The 14,565-nt window shown below is 49.6% G+C and overlaps 1 protein-coding gene across 22 annotated transcripts in view; it reads left to right on the forward strand.

Annotated features, from left to right (window-relative positions):
* Positions 1–13,349, forward strand: part of PHC2 (polyhomeotic homolog 2) — a 112,331-nt gene extending 98,982 nt beyond the window's left edge. For 16 of the 22 annotated variants that reach the window (XM_005544054.5, XM_045375204.2, XM_045375218.2 and 13 more), the window contains 6 exons: positions 2,478–2,680; positions 4,365–4,494; positions 5,190–5,304; positions 6,421–6,562; positions 7,482–7,758; positions 11,951–13,349. In XM_005544054.5, coding sequence (XP_005544111.3) covers positions 2,478–2,680; positions 4,365–4,494; positions 5,190–5,304; positions 6,421–6,562; positions 7,482–7,758; positions 11,951–12,105 — 1,022 coding nt within the window. In that variant the 3' untranslated portion in view covers positions 12,106–13,349. The remainder of the gene's footprint in view (positions 1–2,477; positions 2,681–4,364; positions 4,495–5,189; positions 5,305–6,420; positions 6,563–7,481; positions 7,759–11,950) is intronic. The other 6 variants (XR_012422985.1, XR_012422982.1, XR_012422984.1 and 3 more) reach the window with 1 other exon arrangement.
* The last annotated feature ends 1,216 nt before the right edge of the window (positions 13,350–14,565 follow it).

Here is a 14,565-nt window from a genome sequence, read left to right on the forward strand (position 1 = left end):
GCTGCGACACCTGTCACCCTGTTGATAGGCAGAGTTAATTCCGCTGATCTGGCTGGCTAGGTGTCCCCTTCCTCCCTCACTGCTCCATGTACGTCCCTCCTGAACCAGTGTTCTGGGTCAGAGGACGACCATCCTATAGAGGAGGGCTGTCCCTCAGTCAAGGGCATACGAGTAGCTGCGTTCCCCTGCTAGAACCTCCAGACAAGCTCTCAAGTTCTCAGACACCTTTGCAATTGGAAAGACAAATTCCAAAAGAAAGGAAATGTTTCCATCTCTACAGAAAAGCCAAAGCTGTTTAAAAACTTTCTTTCAAGTGAATATAGACACTTAATGGAAATTTTCTAACTTACTGGTATAACTGTGTCTCAAACAAACAAAAAAAAAAATCATTGGTCCTTTCTCTTAGATGGCCCCTGCTCAGCTCTGAAGTTTATTATATAGCTGAATTATGGAGGACTGAGTACTAAAGACGTGTCATAGTCAACCCTTGTTCATTAAAGGTTTATCCTGGTTTAGTTAGCATTAGAACCACCAGTAAGAACATGGGCTTGAGGCTGGGTGCGGTGGCTCGTGCTTGTAATCCCAGCACTTTGGGAGGCCGAGGCAGGTGGATCACCCACCTCAGGAGTTCGAGACCAGCCTGGCCAACATGGTGAAACCCCATCTCTACTAAGAATACAAAAATTAGCCAGGTATGTTGGTGCACGCCTGTAATCCCAGCTACTCGGGAGGCTGAGGCAGGAGAATCGCTTGAACCCAGGAGGCAGAGGTTGCAGGGAGCATAGGTCACGCCACTGCACTCCAGCCTGGGTGACAGAGTGAGAATCCATCCCAAAAAAAGAAAAAAAAAATGAGCCTGAGTGGACCAAGACCCATTGTGAACCAGTTATAAACCACCTTTTCTTTTCTCCCCCCGCCGCAAGATGGAGTTTTGCTCTGTCGCCCAGGCTGGAGGGCAGTGGGCGCGCTCTCAGCTCACTGTAGCCTCCTGAGTTCATGCAGTTCTCCTGCCTGAGCCTTCCGAGTAGCTGGGATTACAGGCACGCACCACCATGCCTGGCTAATTTTTGTATTTTTAGTAGAGACGGGGTTTCACCATATTGGCCAGGCTGGTCTTGAACTCTTGACCTCATGATCCACCCGCCTCAGCCTCCCAAAGTGCTGAGATTACAGATGTGAGTCACCGTGCCTGACCCTAAACCACTTTTCTAAAATGTATCTGTTTTGACTTTTCCATATTGTGTAATTAAGCACAAGCAATTCCTATTCTGTGGTGGTATTATGGACCTTTAACATGAAATATGAGCATCTTCATAAAGTTTTATGCAAAGAAATCATTTTTAAAGTATATATCACTCATACCCCACTGGGCTATGCTTTATATTAATGGACTTGTTGCAATAAAGAAATGGCTTTTTCTTTCTTTTTTTTCTTTTTTAGGAAGTTCCAGGTTAAAGGCAACCTCAGCTCACGGGGCAGTTGGTGGTGGTAGAGAACAGCCCTGGGAAGGGGGCGGGAGAGAGTTACAGAAGTGAGGAGATGAAGTCTTGCACGTCTAAGACAATGAGACAGCTCATGAGAGATGCTGTTTGAAGTGGAAGAGAGGAAGTCCACTGTGGTGTGGTTGTGTATAGGCACCTAATGTCACTTTCTGGAGCACTCTGTTAGGTCTTTTAGGGGAAGGCGAATTAGGAAAGGTTGTCCACAGAGAGACAGAGGGTCTATGATTTGGTGAGGATCAGATTAGATAAGGAGCTGAGGCCTGATTTTGAGAGCACCTAACTCAGCAGAAACAGCAGAGAAAATCTCAGCTCTGCCTAGCAGCCTTCTTAGCAGAGAAATGAAATCTCTGCATATTTCAATGCACTGACCCCAGATAACCAGTCTGAATAGTCAAATCTACATGATAGTGTTTACTTGGGGTTCAGCCCCCACATTCCCTTGGCATCAGTTTCTGGGGTTCCGTGTTTTGACATTTCACAGGGCTCTTAAAATCCCTCCTCTAAGGAACCTCATAGAAGCTTCATTTAACCTCTCTTTATCACACTGAAAGCCCTATACCTAGCTCAGCTTCTTGTCCTTGTTTTAGATGTCACCTTGAATACTTTTCTCCCTCAAACTGAGTATTAACCTTATTTGTTCAAGTCAGTATCGACCAAGGTCTTAACTCCTGAAAGACAGAATTCCCATCTGTTTAACCAAGTTAACTGTTCATAGCACGGTTGGGAAATTAAGGAACGCTGCTAGCTGATTAGCTGCATGCGTTGTTGTAGAACTGACTATACTCGTACTTGATGTGTCCATTGAAACTGTGCCACTTTTAAATGGGTCACTGAGGGGAGTGGACTGCTTGGTTTGCATTGTCGCTTGGCCCCACGGAAAAAGCCAGGCGCAGTCTGAGTCCTTGCTGTCCCTCCCTGGGCATGGACTCTGGTTCTGATCTCCCCTGCTCTGTTCTCCTACTCTCTCTCATGCAGAGACAGGGCAGGGCATTGTTCATGCACTGACCGACCTCAGCAGCCCCGGCATGACCTCAGGGAACGGAAACTCTGCCTCCAGCATCGCCGGCACTGCCCCCCAGAATGGTGAGAATAAACCACCACAGGCCATTGTGAAACCCCAAATCCTGACGCATGTTATCGAAGGGTTTGTGATCCAGGAGGGGGCGGAGCCTTTCCCGGTACGGACTACTTCTTTTCCCCTTTTTTTTTTTAAGTATATTTTGGATGTGTCTTAGAATATTTTTACATTTCCATGTAAAATTTCTGAAAATGTGAACAATTTGCTCTTTCCTTGCTAACTTCCTCCCCAAAAGAATACAGAGCCATTTCTTTCTAGGATTATCTTTCCAAGGTCCAGAAAGGGCGGGTCAGTGATCAGGAATGATTGGCAAGATCCTTGGTTAGAAGTTTCCACACACAAACTCAGGTGTATCCCTGCCTGATCATGTGTGAACCCTTGGTTAAAACAGACTTCACTGTGGGATATTTGGTGAGAGATGATGGGCTTTGGGAAATTAGATTTCATTGAGTTTTGAATGCCAAAACCTCTGAATGGCAAAACTTTGGTCAGTTAGGAACAAAAGGAACTGCACAGAACAGAATTCTCAAGATACGTATATCAGAAATGAATGTGAAGGAACAGGGTCACAACCTGAAGCTTGTTTTCTGGGGACAGAGCCTTGAAAGGGGAGTTGAGATTGAGGGGCAGTCAGAAAGGTCACAATGGAAGCCTAAGACTAACAGGAAATATCCAAGAGCCACGAAGATGGGTTATTAGACCAAAGCACCCAGAGCTGCTTCTGTGCATTGTGGACTGGAGACAGTGGTGCTGGCCTGTGGGTGTGGAGGAGCCCAGAGCCAGGGGCACACCAGCCTCTGTTTAGATGAAAAGTATCTGGCTGTTGGAGAGACACCTTTCTGGGATACCATCTGCCTTTTCTTCATTCTTTGGTTCCATGAGTGGTTTGATTAGTCCCCAGAAGATGCAGAGCTTCACTAACTGAGATGGGTGAACTGCTCCTGGAAAATGCCAAAAGACACACAGCTTCTTATCTTCTTTCCCACTGGAGGTTGTCCAAGGCCAGTGGCAAAGAAGTCCGCCTGGAACACCTGAGCTAGAAGTGGCTCTAGCTCTGTTACATCTCTTCCCTGTTAGACTGGGCCTCCTAGAGTAACACTAGAAACCACCTGATCTCATGGGGTGGAGGCAGATCGCATACCACCCCCAGCATCGCCCTAGAGTCAGTGCCACGTGACTGGCTACCAGGCTGCCTAAACAAAGGCCACAAAACGAGATCCAAACACGTAAATAAGCTGCTCTGGGGTTCTGACAACTGAGAGGTCATTGGCTCTATGGCCCAGGGTCTGTGTTTTCCTGCTGTCCTCTGTGGCTGCCTGTACCTCTGGCTTGGGTCAGGCATTGGGGTAAGGTGGAGAACAGTAAAAAATCAGAAAACGGGTGCTGAGTCTCTCTCTTGCATATGTACAGCCTCACACAGACTCCACTCTGTCCTTGCCTGGAGATGTGTGGGCACTGGGTCTTGGTGCTTGATCTGGCACTGTGGGAAACCTGATCTCAGCCTTAGACTCTTATTGGAATAGATATTTTCCTATCTCCTGAGCCATCTATTGGTCCTGGACAGAAGCCATCCCTTTACTTTGCCCATTAGCATCTTACCTCGTGAGCCAACTAGCAAAATAGGGCCTTGAGCCCGGCACACTTGGAATGATGACATGGGGGAAGGTTTGAGGAGGGCTGGCCTCTGTGCCTGGATACTTTATACATGTAATTGTGATGAGGATGGATAGCAAGGAAGCCTCTCCCACCTGACCCTCACGGCCTCCGTGTCACCTGTCCTCTAGGTGGGACGCTCGTCCCTGCTGGTGGGGAATCTCAAGAAGAAGTATGCACAGGGGTTCCTGCCTGAGAAACTTCCACAGCAGGATCACACCACCACCACTGACTCGGAGATGGAGGAGCCCTATCTGCAAGGTGGGCATCTCAGACCCTGAATCTCTCGGTCTCCGAACGTGGCTGGAAAGGCAGGCCTCCCACACTTCCTCTCTTGGTGTCCTCAGAGGAACCCTGAGCCAGCAAGTCTGTAAACATTTCCCCCAGCACCTCCTCGGCCTCCTTCCCTCAAAAACAGGGATAGGGGAAATCAGGGGAACCATGTGTCCTCTGCTCCCCCAGTCCCCCTCCGGCCAACCACAGGATTCCAAAAATGGCTTTTCCTGTGTGAATCATTGGCAAGTTTTAGGTGTGACTGTAGGAGCTGCCCCAGGCAAGTCCTGCCCTTCGTCCCTACCTTGAGACTGGGGCCACAGCAGCCAGCTGCATAGATCAAGGTGGGGTGATGCCAGCGGAGCAGCTGTGACAGCATCCAGAGTATTTCCTGGGGGTTCCCGCTTTCTTCCACAGTCATTTGATGCTGATTCTTCCCCACCTGTGTTTTGCCTCAGACTCAGAGCACTTGGAAGAAAAAATGTCAAGTATACAAGGGGCATCCCCAGACACCCTTGAGTACATTCCAGGGGTGAGAACCACTGGCATTTTCCACGCCAGACTGCTGCTGCATGTCACAGCTGTGGGAGCAGGAGGACCAGGCAGGACGCCCCGCGGTGGGGCTGGCCACAGTCCTGCAGGAATTTCTCATTCTCCACCCTACCCATTTCTATACTTTGCAGAATCCAAAGAGGAGGGTGCTCCCCTCAAACTCAAGTGTGAGCTCTGTGGCCGGGTGGACTTTGCCTATAAGTTCAAGCGTTCCAAGCGCTTCTGTTCCATGGCTTGTGCGAAGAGGTGAGTGGCCCCAGCCCCCTCCATTTCCTCAGGACTGCACTTTATGTCCCACCTCCTGCCATTAATAGTCTACCCCAGGAGGCCCATAGCGGTGGTTTCTCCGGTTTCCTAGTTCCTCGACCCACCTGGAAGCAGGATGGCATCCCTAATTCAACAAGCATGAGAAGCCAGAACCCCTAAGAGCAGGTGGGAGAGAGCAGCAGGGAGTCCAAGGAAAAGCCGCAGTGCTGGGCCCCACTGGCATCCATTCGCCTTTCCTAGCCTTGACAGCCCCTGCCTTGTTAGGGTAAGCCTTGCCCAGAACCACAGCTACAGTGTTCCCTTGGTGAGCTCTCACCCAGCATAGAGCACTAATGGTCATCATAAAAACCACTGTCATTTCCCAAGAACCTGCTGTGTGCTAGTCACTGTGCCAGTCAATTGATACGATTATCTCATTTTCAAAATACCTCCCAAGCCAGGTATTACTATTGTCCCTTTATACAGGTTATGAAGCCAAAGCACAAAGGAGTAGTAGTGCCTCAAATGACATAGCTAATAAGCCATGGGCCTGGGGATTTAGGCTTGTCCAGTTCTAAAGCCCTATGTGGTCTTTGTACCACAATGGAAGCAGCAGCTGACCTTGAAGCCCTGAAATCCCAGAAGAGAAGAAATCTCTAGGTCCCAGGCAGAGGTGCTCTGCATGCCACGCTAGAGTTCAGCTATCTTCAGCCCTCATCCCCTCAGGTTGTCGGGGCAGCCAGGCCACTCCCCAGCAGGACAGTGGACGGTAGTTTCCTGGCACAGGATAACATTTATAGTGGAATAAGTCAGGTGTGAGCTCTCACCCTGGTCCAAGTCCAGGTGTCATCTCAAACATTTTACAGACATTATCTCATGTTGTAAGACCAGTCCTAGAGAGTGAGTGGTATTACCCCCAACTCCAGATAAGGAAACGGAGGATCAGGGCTTAAGTGACTTAAATCCAAAGTCACACAGCTAGTAGTTGGTGATGGAGTTAGGATCTGAACCAATAGATGGACTCAGATTTGTCAGACAGCTTGGCTGTGCTCATTGTGCCTACGGCCCATAAGCATGACAACTGCTCTGACATCCCCTGTTCCCCTGTCCCTGAAGGTACAACGTGGGATGCACCAAACGGGTGGGACTTTTCCACTCAGACCGGAGCAAGCTGCAGAAGGCAGGAGCTGCGACCCACAACCGCCGTCGGGCCAGCAAAGCCAGTCTGCCACCACTTACTAAGGATACCAAGAAGCAGGTAAGAGGTCAGCAGAGCCTGAAGCTCCATCCCCGCAGTCCCCACAGTTCCCTTTCATGGCCCTCGACACCATAGTCCCCTCCAGCTGCTGACTTCGGCGCACTCTGCTGTGCTCTCATTCCTTGGAGACCTGTCCAGTTGAGCCTTCTGCACCCCAGTAGGTCCCTTCATTTAGACCACGGTGCTTACAGGGTTCCCTGCGCCTTCCTTGGCCTTGCCCCAACATCACCCCACCTTCCAGTTTGCCTCCGTCCTTGGCTTCTGGGGCCACGGAAATGGGGTCTCCCCTGGACTGCTCAGGTAACCTCCTGCCTTACGTGGAGGGCTGGGTGAGAAGGCAGCCTCCACCCTTTGTTTTGCCACCTTTTTGCCTCCCCAAACATGAGGGCACAGAGTTCTTGAAGATCCATACCAGGAACGTGGGTTGTTAAACATTTTTTAGCACCAGCTGTATGCCAGAAACTCTGTTAGGCACCAGGCTCTAAGGACACAGTCTCGCCCTAAAGGAACTCCACAGCATGGTGTGATGTTTCATAACCTTATCTATAATTTTGCCTGTTGTTTTTGTCTTAAACCTCCTTAAAAATGGTCCAAAGCTATGGTCCAAAATGTACCTACAGAAGAAATTTTACATGCCATTTCAAGTGGCTCTATGATCACCTCCTAGAACTCACAGAGCCCTGCTTTAAAACCCATGTCTAGAAAAGATAATTGCAGTGCTGTGTGGTACACACTACAGTACTGAGAGGGACTAACTCCTGCCTAGGGTAGGAGACAGGACAGCAGGGAAGATGCTGTTAGATCTGGGAACTCAGAAGTGTAGTAGGCCAAGCAGAAAAAGGAGAAATACCTCCTTTGTCCATCACTGCTGCTAGAGATGGTTTGTTCCCCCATCCTGAAGAAAACTCTCTGCTCCCAGCCAACAGGCACTGTGCCCCTTTCGGTTACTGCTGCTTTGCAGCTAACACACAGCCAGGAAGACTCCAGCCGTTGCTCAGATAACTCAAGCTATGAGGAACCCTTGTCACCCATCTCAGCTAGCTCATCTACTTCCCGCCGGCGACAAGGCCAGCGGGACCTGGAGCTCCCGGACATGCACATGCGGGACCTGGTGGGCATGGGACACCACTTCCTACCAAGTGAGCCCACCAAGTGGAACGTAGAAGACGTCTACGAATTCATCCGCTCTTTGCCAGGTAAGACCCTTGGAAATTCCATGTCTCCCTGGAATAGCAAGGAAAGAGAAAATGAGACCCTCCCACCACCAGGAGGATTAGGTAGTTCAGTTAATGACTCAGGTTCAGGAACTGGGGTGCAGAGATGAGTGAGATGAGCTCCCTGCCTATAAGAGCTTGCTTATATTCAGCATAGAATGCAAACTATAAATATCCCATAGCTGTAATTCTGTATATTTTCTGGCATGGGAAGTGGTCTGTGTGAAATACAGACATGATAATATAATTAACTGTCTCTCTCCTGGGAGAGATTAGGACGGGAACCAGGTAGAGTGTAGGATATGTGTCAAGAACATCAAAATTAAGAAAATAACCAGACGTGGTGGCTCACATCTATAGTCCCAGCACTTTGGGAGGCTGAGGTGGGAGGATTGCTTGAGGTCAGGAGTTCAAGACCAGCCTGGGCAACATGGTGAGACATGTCTCTACCAAAAAAAAAGAAATTTAATTAAGAAAATGTAAACTAAATGACAGTAGACAAGTATGCCTTTGTTGGATGGAAAGACTGCAGGAGGGCGCACATGCAGAGGCATGAAGATAGGGAAGTCTGTGGCATGGCCAGACATGGCACAGAGGCCTGCATGGTGGAGCCTTGCGTGGTGGTGAGGCCCAGGATCTAGGAGCCAGCTGTAAGAGGCAAGCCTTACATCATTCACAAATGCCTTCAGTGGGGCCTGGATGCGTGACTGTTTTTCTGCCACTCTCACTCATACACCAACCAGGTCAGGTATTCATGGCAACCACAAGCCTCCTTCTCAGAGACTGCAGTGTGATAAGAGCACAGACTTCTGAGTCACACAGAACTGGGTTCAAATTCTGGCTCTGCCACTTAACCTAGTATGTTATCTCCTCATCCCCAAAATTTTTATTACACAGTTGCTGTGGGTAAGGAATTCAGGAGTGGCTTCCTGGGCAGTTCTGCCTCAGGTCTCTTATGAGGTTGCAATTAAGATATCAGCTAAGGCTGAGGTCATGTGAATACTGAAGAGCTGTGGGATCTCTTCCAAGGTGCCTCACTCACGTGATTTGCCCTGCGGGCTGGCTGTTGGCAAGAGGCCTTGGTTCCTATCTACATGGGTCTCTCCAGAGGGCTGCTCGAGTGTTCTCATGATATGCATGGCAGTGGGTTTTCTCCACAGGTAGGGATCCAAGAGAGCAAGGTAGAAGCCACTGTGCCCTTTATGATCTAGCCTCCGTAGCCATGTACTGGCATTTTCACAATATATATATTTTTAAATTTCTTTTCACAATATCTTATTGATCACACAGGTCAGTCTTATTCATTGTGTGAGAAGACTCACAAGGGCATGAACTGGAAAGCAGGGATTATTGGGCGCCATTCAGAGACAGGCCATGTAGTTCACCATGGCCCCCAGAAATTTGTGTTCCTTCCTCATGCAGAATACCCTCACCCCACCAAATCCCCAACAGTTTGGTCCCATGGCAGCATCAGGCTGCCATGAAGTCCAGGCTCTCATCATTGAACCTAGGTCCAGGCATAAATGAGGCTCCTGGGGTCCAGTTCTTCAAGTATAGGTCATCTCAGTCTGAAGGTCTGAGAACTACAGAGAGAGGCTATCTGTTTACTTCCACAAAGCCAATGCACAGTGGGACAAACATAGGATAACCATTACAGACATGCCCATCCAAAAAGGGAAGAAAGAGGGAGTGTACAAGAGTCGCTGATCCATTCCAGTTCCGAAATCCGCTAGGGTTTATGGTGGCATTTCCTCAATTGGGACTCAAAGCCTGGGAGTGATTTCTCTCTTGGCTCAGCCCTCTGAGTTCTCCTTCCTTTTCTGTGAAAAGTAGCCTGTATTTTCAGTGTAGTCGTTTTCTCAGCCTGCTTCCTGCTTTTATGTTATGTTACCTTTGACTCTTTTTTTTTTTTTTTTTTTTTTTTTGAGACGGAGTCTTGCCCTGTCACCCAGGCTAGAGTGCAATGGCGTAAGCTCGGCTCACTGCAACCTCCGCCTCCTGGGTTCAAGCAATTCTTGTGCCTCAGCCTCTCAAGTAGCTGGGATTACAGGCACGCACCACCATGCACGGCTAATTTTTGTATTTTTAGTAGACATGGGGTTTCACCATGTTGGCCAGGCTGGTCTCAAACTCCTTACCTCAGGCGATCCACCTACCTCAGCCTACTAAAGTGCTGGGATTACAGGCGTGAGCCACTGCACCCGGCCTACCTTTGACTCTTAAAATCAGTAATTCAGTATTTCTTTTTTGTTTGTTTTGAGACAGAATCTTACTCTGTCGCCCAGGCTGGAGTGCAGTGGCACCATCTCGGCTCACTGCAAGCTCTGCCTCCCGGGTTCATGCCATTCTCCCGCCTCAGCCTCCTGAGTAGCTGGGACTACAGGCGCCCACCACCACGCCCGGCTAATTTTTTTCTATTTTTAGTAGAGACAGGGTTTCACCGTGTTTGCCAGGATGGTCTCGAGCTCCTGACCTCGTGATCCGCCTGCCTTGGCCTCCCAAAGTGCTGGGATTATAGGTGTGAGCCACCACACCCGGCCAGTAATTCAGTATGTCTTAAAATGATTGTCATTTTTTTCTGGGAATCTTGTTGGGGTCCATTCCATTAGACAAAAAACACACCCAGAATTATCTTCAAGGATAAGCTGTTGTCTGCATTGGGATTCTTCTGAAGCTGAGGGGCAGCACGGACAGTGCCCTTCACATTCTTAGAAACCGTGCTGTTGAAAAGAGGATCTGTGAGGCGTGCCTAGAAAATCCATAGAGAGCCTTTGGATTGAATAGCATTTTGAGGCATCATTTTAGATCTTTCTGAAGTCTTTAACAAAAAGATTTAAGTCACATCCTAAGTTTAATTTGTAGACCATGTTTTCTTGACTGTGCCCCGAATTTGATCTTTGCCTAGAAACCATTTCTTAATTTTAGCGTCATGTGCCATCTGGAGAGGCTGGGCATTTTTAAACCGGCAGATCCTGGTTCCTTTCTGTTGAACAGTTTTGTTTGTTTTAACCTTCTCTCTCTCCTGTTTTACTGTGAGCAGCAGTAAGAAGCCAAGCAATACCTTCCACATTCTGTCTGAAAATCTCCTTAGCTAGACCACCCACTTCAGGAGGTACATTCAACTTACATTTCTGCCACCAACCACATTTTTACAAAATGTTCTTTTATTTCATAATAGAGACCCTGTTTCTTCTAATCTCCACTAAGAGTTTCCTCACTTTCCTTTAGGCCTCCCAGCAGCTTCCCCAAAGGCCATGAGACTTCTACATACAGTCTCTCAAAGCACCTTAGACACTCACTCTTTCCACAAAGTCCTTCCGGCTCCTGCCTGTGGCCAGTTCCAAGGCCACACCCACATCTATAGAGCTGTTTTATGGCAGCACTCCTTTTCCAGGTACCAGAATCTGCATTTGTTACCTATTGCCGTGGTGTAAATTACTCCAGAACTCAGTGGCTTTAAGCAGCAATCATTTGTCATCTCAGTGGCCCTGTGGGTCAGGAATTGAGTGGCTCAGCTGGGCAGTCCCAGTATGAGGCTCCTGGTGTCCAGTTTATCTTAGTCTGAAGACCTGGAAACTAAAGAGAGAGGTTATCTGCTCCCTTCCACAAACCCAGTGTATGAGTTTGAGGTCATATGAGGTCTCAGGGAAGATGCCATACAGGGCTGCAGTGTCTGAGGTCTGGAGCCAGAAAACCGACTTCCAGCATGGTTCACTCACACGGTGAGGTGGCCGAGGACCACCAGGGCCTTGGCTGCTCTCCATGCGTGCCTCTCCAGAGGGTTGCTGGGGTGGCTTACTGGTAGCTGGCTTACTCTGCAGTAAACCAGACAGAAGAGTGAGGTAAGAACTGCTGTGCCCTTTATGATCTAGCCTCAGAAACCACATGCTGTCACTTCCTCAGCACCTTAGTGGACATGGGTCCGCCCAGTTCACAGAGCAGGGGTCTGAACACGGGCACATAGGAGGAGGCCCAGATCGTGGCTGCTGTGGGTGAGTTGCCCAGCCTCTCTCAAGCTGCAAAATAAAAACAGCAGTGCCTTCCTCAAGGTGTGGTTATGAGGACTAAAGGAGATAATGGATGCAGATAACTAGATCTAGATAACTAGGCAGTGGCTGCCAGAGGTGAACACTGGCAGCTTGGATTGACACTGTCTTTGGTGGTACCCCCTCAGGCTGCCAGGAGATAGCAGAGGAATTCCGTGCCCAGGAAATTGACGGGCAAGCCCTGCTGCTGCTCAAGGAGGACCACCTGATGAGCGCCATGAACATCAAGCTGGGGCCTGCCCTGAAGATCTACGCCCGCATCAGCATGCTCAAGGACTCCTAGGGCCGGTGGCAGCCAGGATGCTGGCCCAGGGCGCCTCCTCCCAACTGAGCAGAGCCAGACAGACATTCCTGAGGGGCCCAGAAATGGGGCCAGTTGGAGGGCAGGGGCTCTCCCTAGGGGCGTAGCTGGTGAGGAGGTCTGGGCACCTCCTCCATGGCTCTCAGGGGCCTTTCATTTCTGTGGGAGGGGCAGAGAGGTAGGTGGCACAGAAGATGGGGCTTTATGCTTGTAAATATTGATAGCACTGGCTTCCTCCAAAGTCCCAATACTCTAGCCCCGCTCTCTTCCCCTCTTTCTGTCCCCCATTTTCCAGGGGGTATATGGTCAGGGCTCCCCAACCTGAGTTGGGTTACTTCAAGGGCAGCCAGCAGGCCTGGATGGAGGCCTAGAAAGCCCTTGCCTTCCTTCCTCCCACTTCTTTCTCCAGGCCTGGTTAACTCTTCCGTTGTCAGCTTCTCCCCCTTCAGCCTGTTTCTGCAGCAGCCAGGGTTCTCCCCGCTACACCCTCTGCAGGTGGAGAGAGAGAAGCTGGGCCCAGCCGGGCCGTGCCTGCTGGCACAGACGCCTTAACGCTGTGTGTATGACTGTGTGACTGTGTGGGAGCCTGGACTGACAGATAGGCCAAGGGCTACTCTCTGGCATCTCCAGGTGTTTTGTAGCAAACAGCCACTTAGTGCTTTGTCCTGGACTCCACTCAGCCTCAGGATGGGGAATAGCCAAGAAGGGCAGCCTCAGTGCAGAGGCAAGGTCAGAAAGAGACGGCGCTTCAGAGTTTCCTTTCCAGACACCCCTCCCCGCACTGTGAAGTTCCGCTGACTGCCCTCCTGGTTCACAAAGAGCATTAAGAAAGCTGCAGTGGTCTGAGCAACATAGCTCAGAGGGCTGAGCCTCCTGGCCTGCCTGCCTGCCCGCCCACCCTGGGAGTCCCAGTGGTGGGGCCCGGAGAACTTCTAAGGGGAGAGAACAGCTGGAGTTTCTGTTTATGTGAGGAAGGCAGCTCTTGGCCTCCCACTCCCACACTTCTTTGCCCATAAAACTTCCTAGCAGCAATTTGAGCTACCTGAGAAGGAGGCAGGGCAGGAAGGGCGAGGGCCTGCCTCTGACCTGCTGTGTCCTTTGCAGGAAGGAGGTAGGCACCTTTCTGAGCTTATTCTATTCCCCACCCACACCCCCAGGCAGGGTTGGAAATGAAGGACTTTTTTAACCTTTGTTTTTGTTTTTTAAAAATAAATCTGTAAAATCTGTCTCTTTGGTGCCTTTCTCCCCTAGGAATGCCTGTCTCTGGGCCCAAATGGCTACTTTTCACCCATATGGAGACGGGTGGGTCCCTGGGCTGGGGAAGGGACCTTAAGTGGACAGCATATCCTCCACACTTTTCTGGGGCTGGGTCATTTGAGGGTGCCCTCAGCTGCAGTTCACATGGGTAGATACCAGCTTTCTTCACACGGTGTCCCTTGGAGAGGATCCAGAAGCCCTTTCTGCTCTGTGTCCCTATACCTGCCATTCCCACTTGGGAGACGACTGTTGGGCTAGCAACCTCTAGACACCTGGAACACAACCCAGACTCTCCGATATTCCAGCACACACCTGTGGATAGAGCTGCACAGCATCCAGAATAGCTTTGGGATGGCTTTGGTTCACTAAGCACTTTTGCATGCTCAAATAGAAAATGATTAGGGCAGAGAGGAGGCATCTAAGCCTTGAATAAAGAAAGAGGGCATTCCAGACCAAGGCAGTAAGTGCAAAGGCACAAGCATGAATGTGGAAGTGCAAATGAGGGGCAGGTGAGCTGGCTGGACTAGACGTGTGTGCTGCTAACTATGTTAGCCTATGTTGACCACATGCCTCTGAACTAGGCACTGTGCTAGCAGTGAGACGGGGGTGAAGCACAGAATAACCATGTGCCCTCTTGCATGGAGTGAAATCTACCCCACGTCTATGGGGGGAAGGGAAAAAGGGCAGCTTGGCCTCACTGCTCCTCCCCCTTCATCAGGTTTTTCCTTAAGGAACCATTTAAAAATTTTCCTTAAGGAACCTGTTAAAAATTTAGGTTATGGCTGCTCACATCTGTAAACCCATCACTTTGGGGAGGCTGTGGTGGGAAGATTGCTTGAGGCCAAGAGTTTGAGACCAACCTGGGCAACATAGGGAGACCTCATATCTATAAAAAAATATTTAAAAATAGGCAAGGTGGTGTGTACCTGTAATCCCAGCTATTCTGGAGGCTGAGGTCAGAGGACCGCTTGAGCCCAAGAGTTCAAGGCTGCAGTGAGCTATGATTGCACCACTGTACCCCCAACCGAGGTGACAGACAAAACCTTACTTTTAAAAAAAAGCAGAGATGGGGGTGGTTTGAGGGTCAGGCCACAACCTACTGAATCACAATCTCCAAAGGATGATTACTTACTTGAAAGTAACTTTCAAGAACCAACACTCACATCTTAATAACTCTTCTGGAAA

The sequence above is a fragment of the Macaca fascicularis genome, chromosome 1, assembly GCF_037993035.2.
Source record: "Macaca fascicularis isolate 582-1 chromosome 1, T2T-MFA8v1.1".
Classification (NCBI taxonomy): Eukaryota; Metazoa; Chordata; class Mammalia; order Primates; family Cercopithecidae; genus Macaca; species Macaca fascicularis.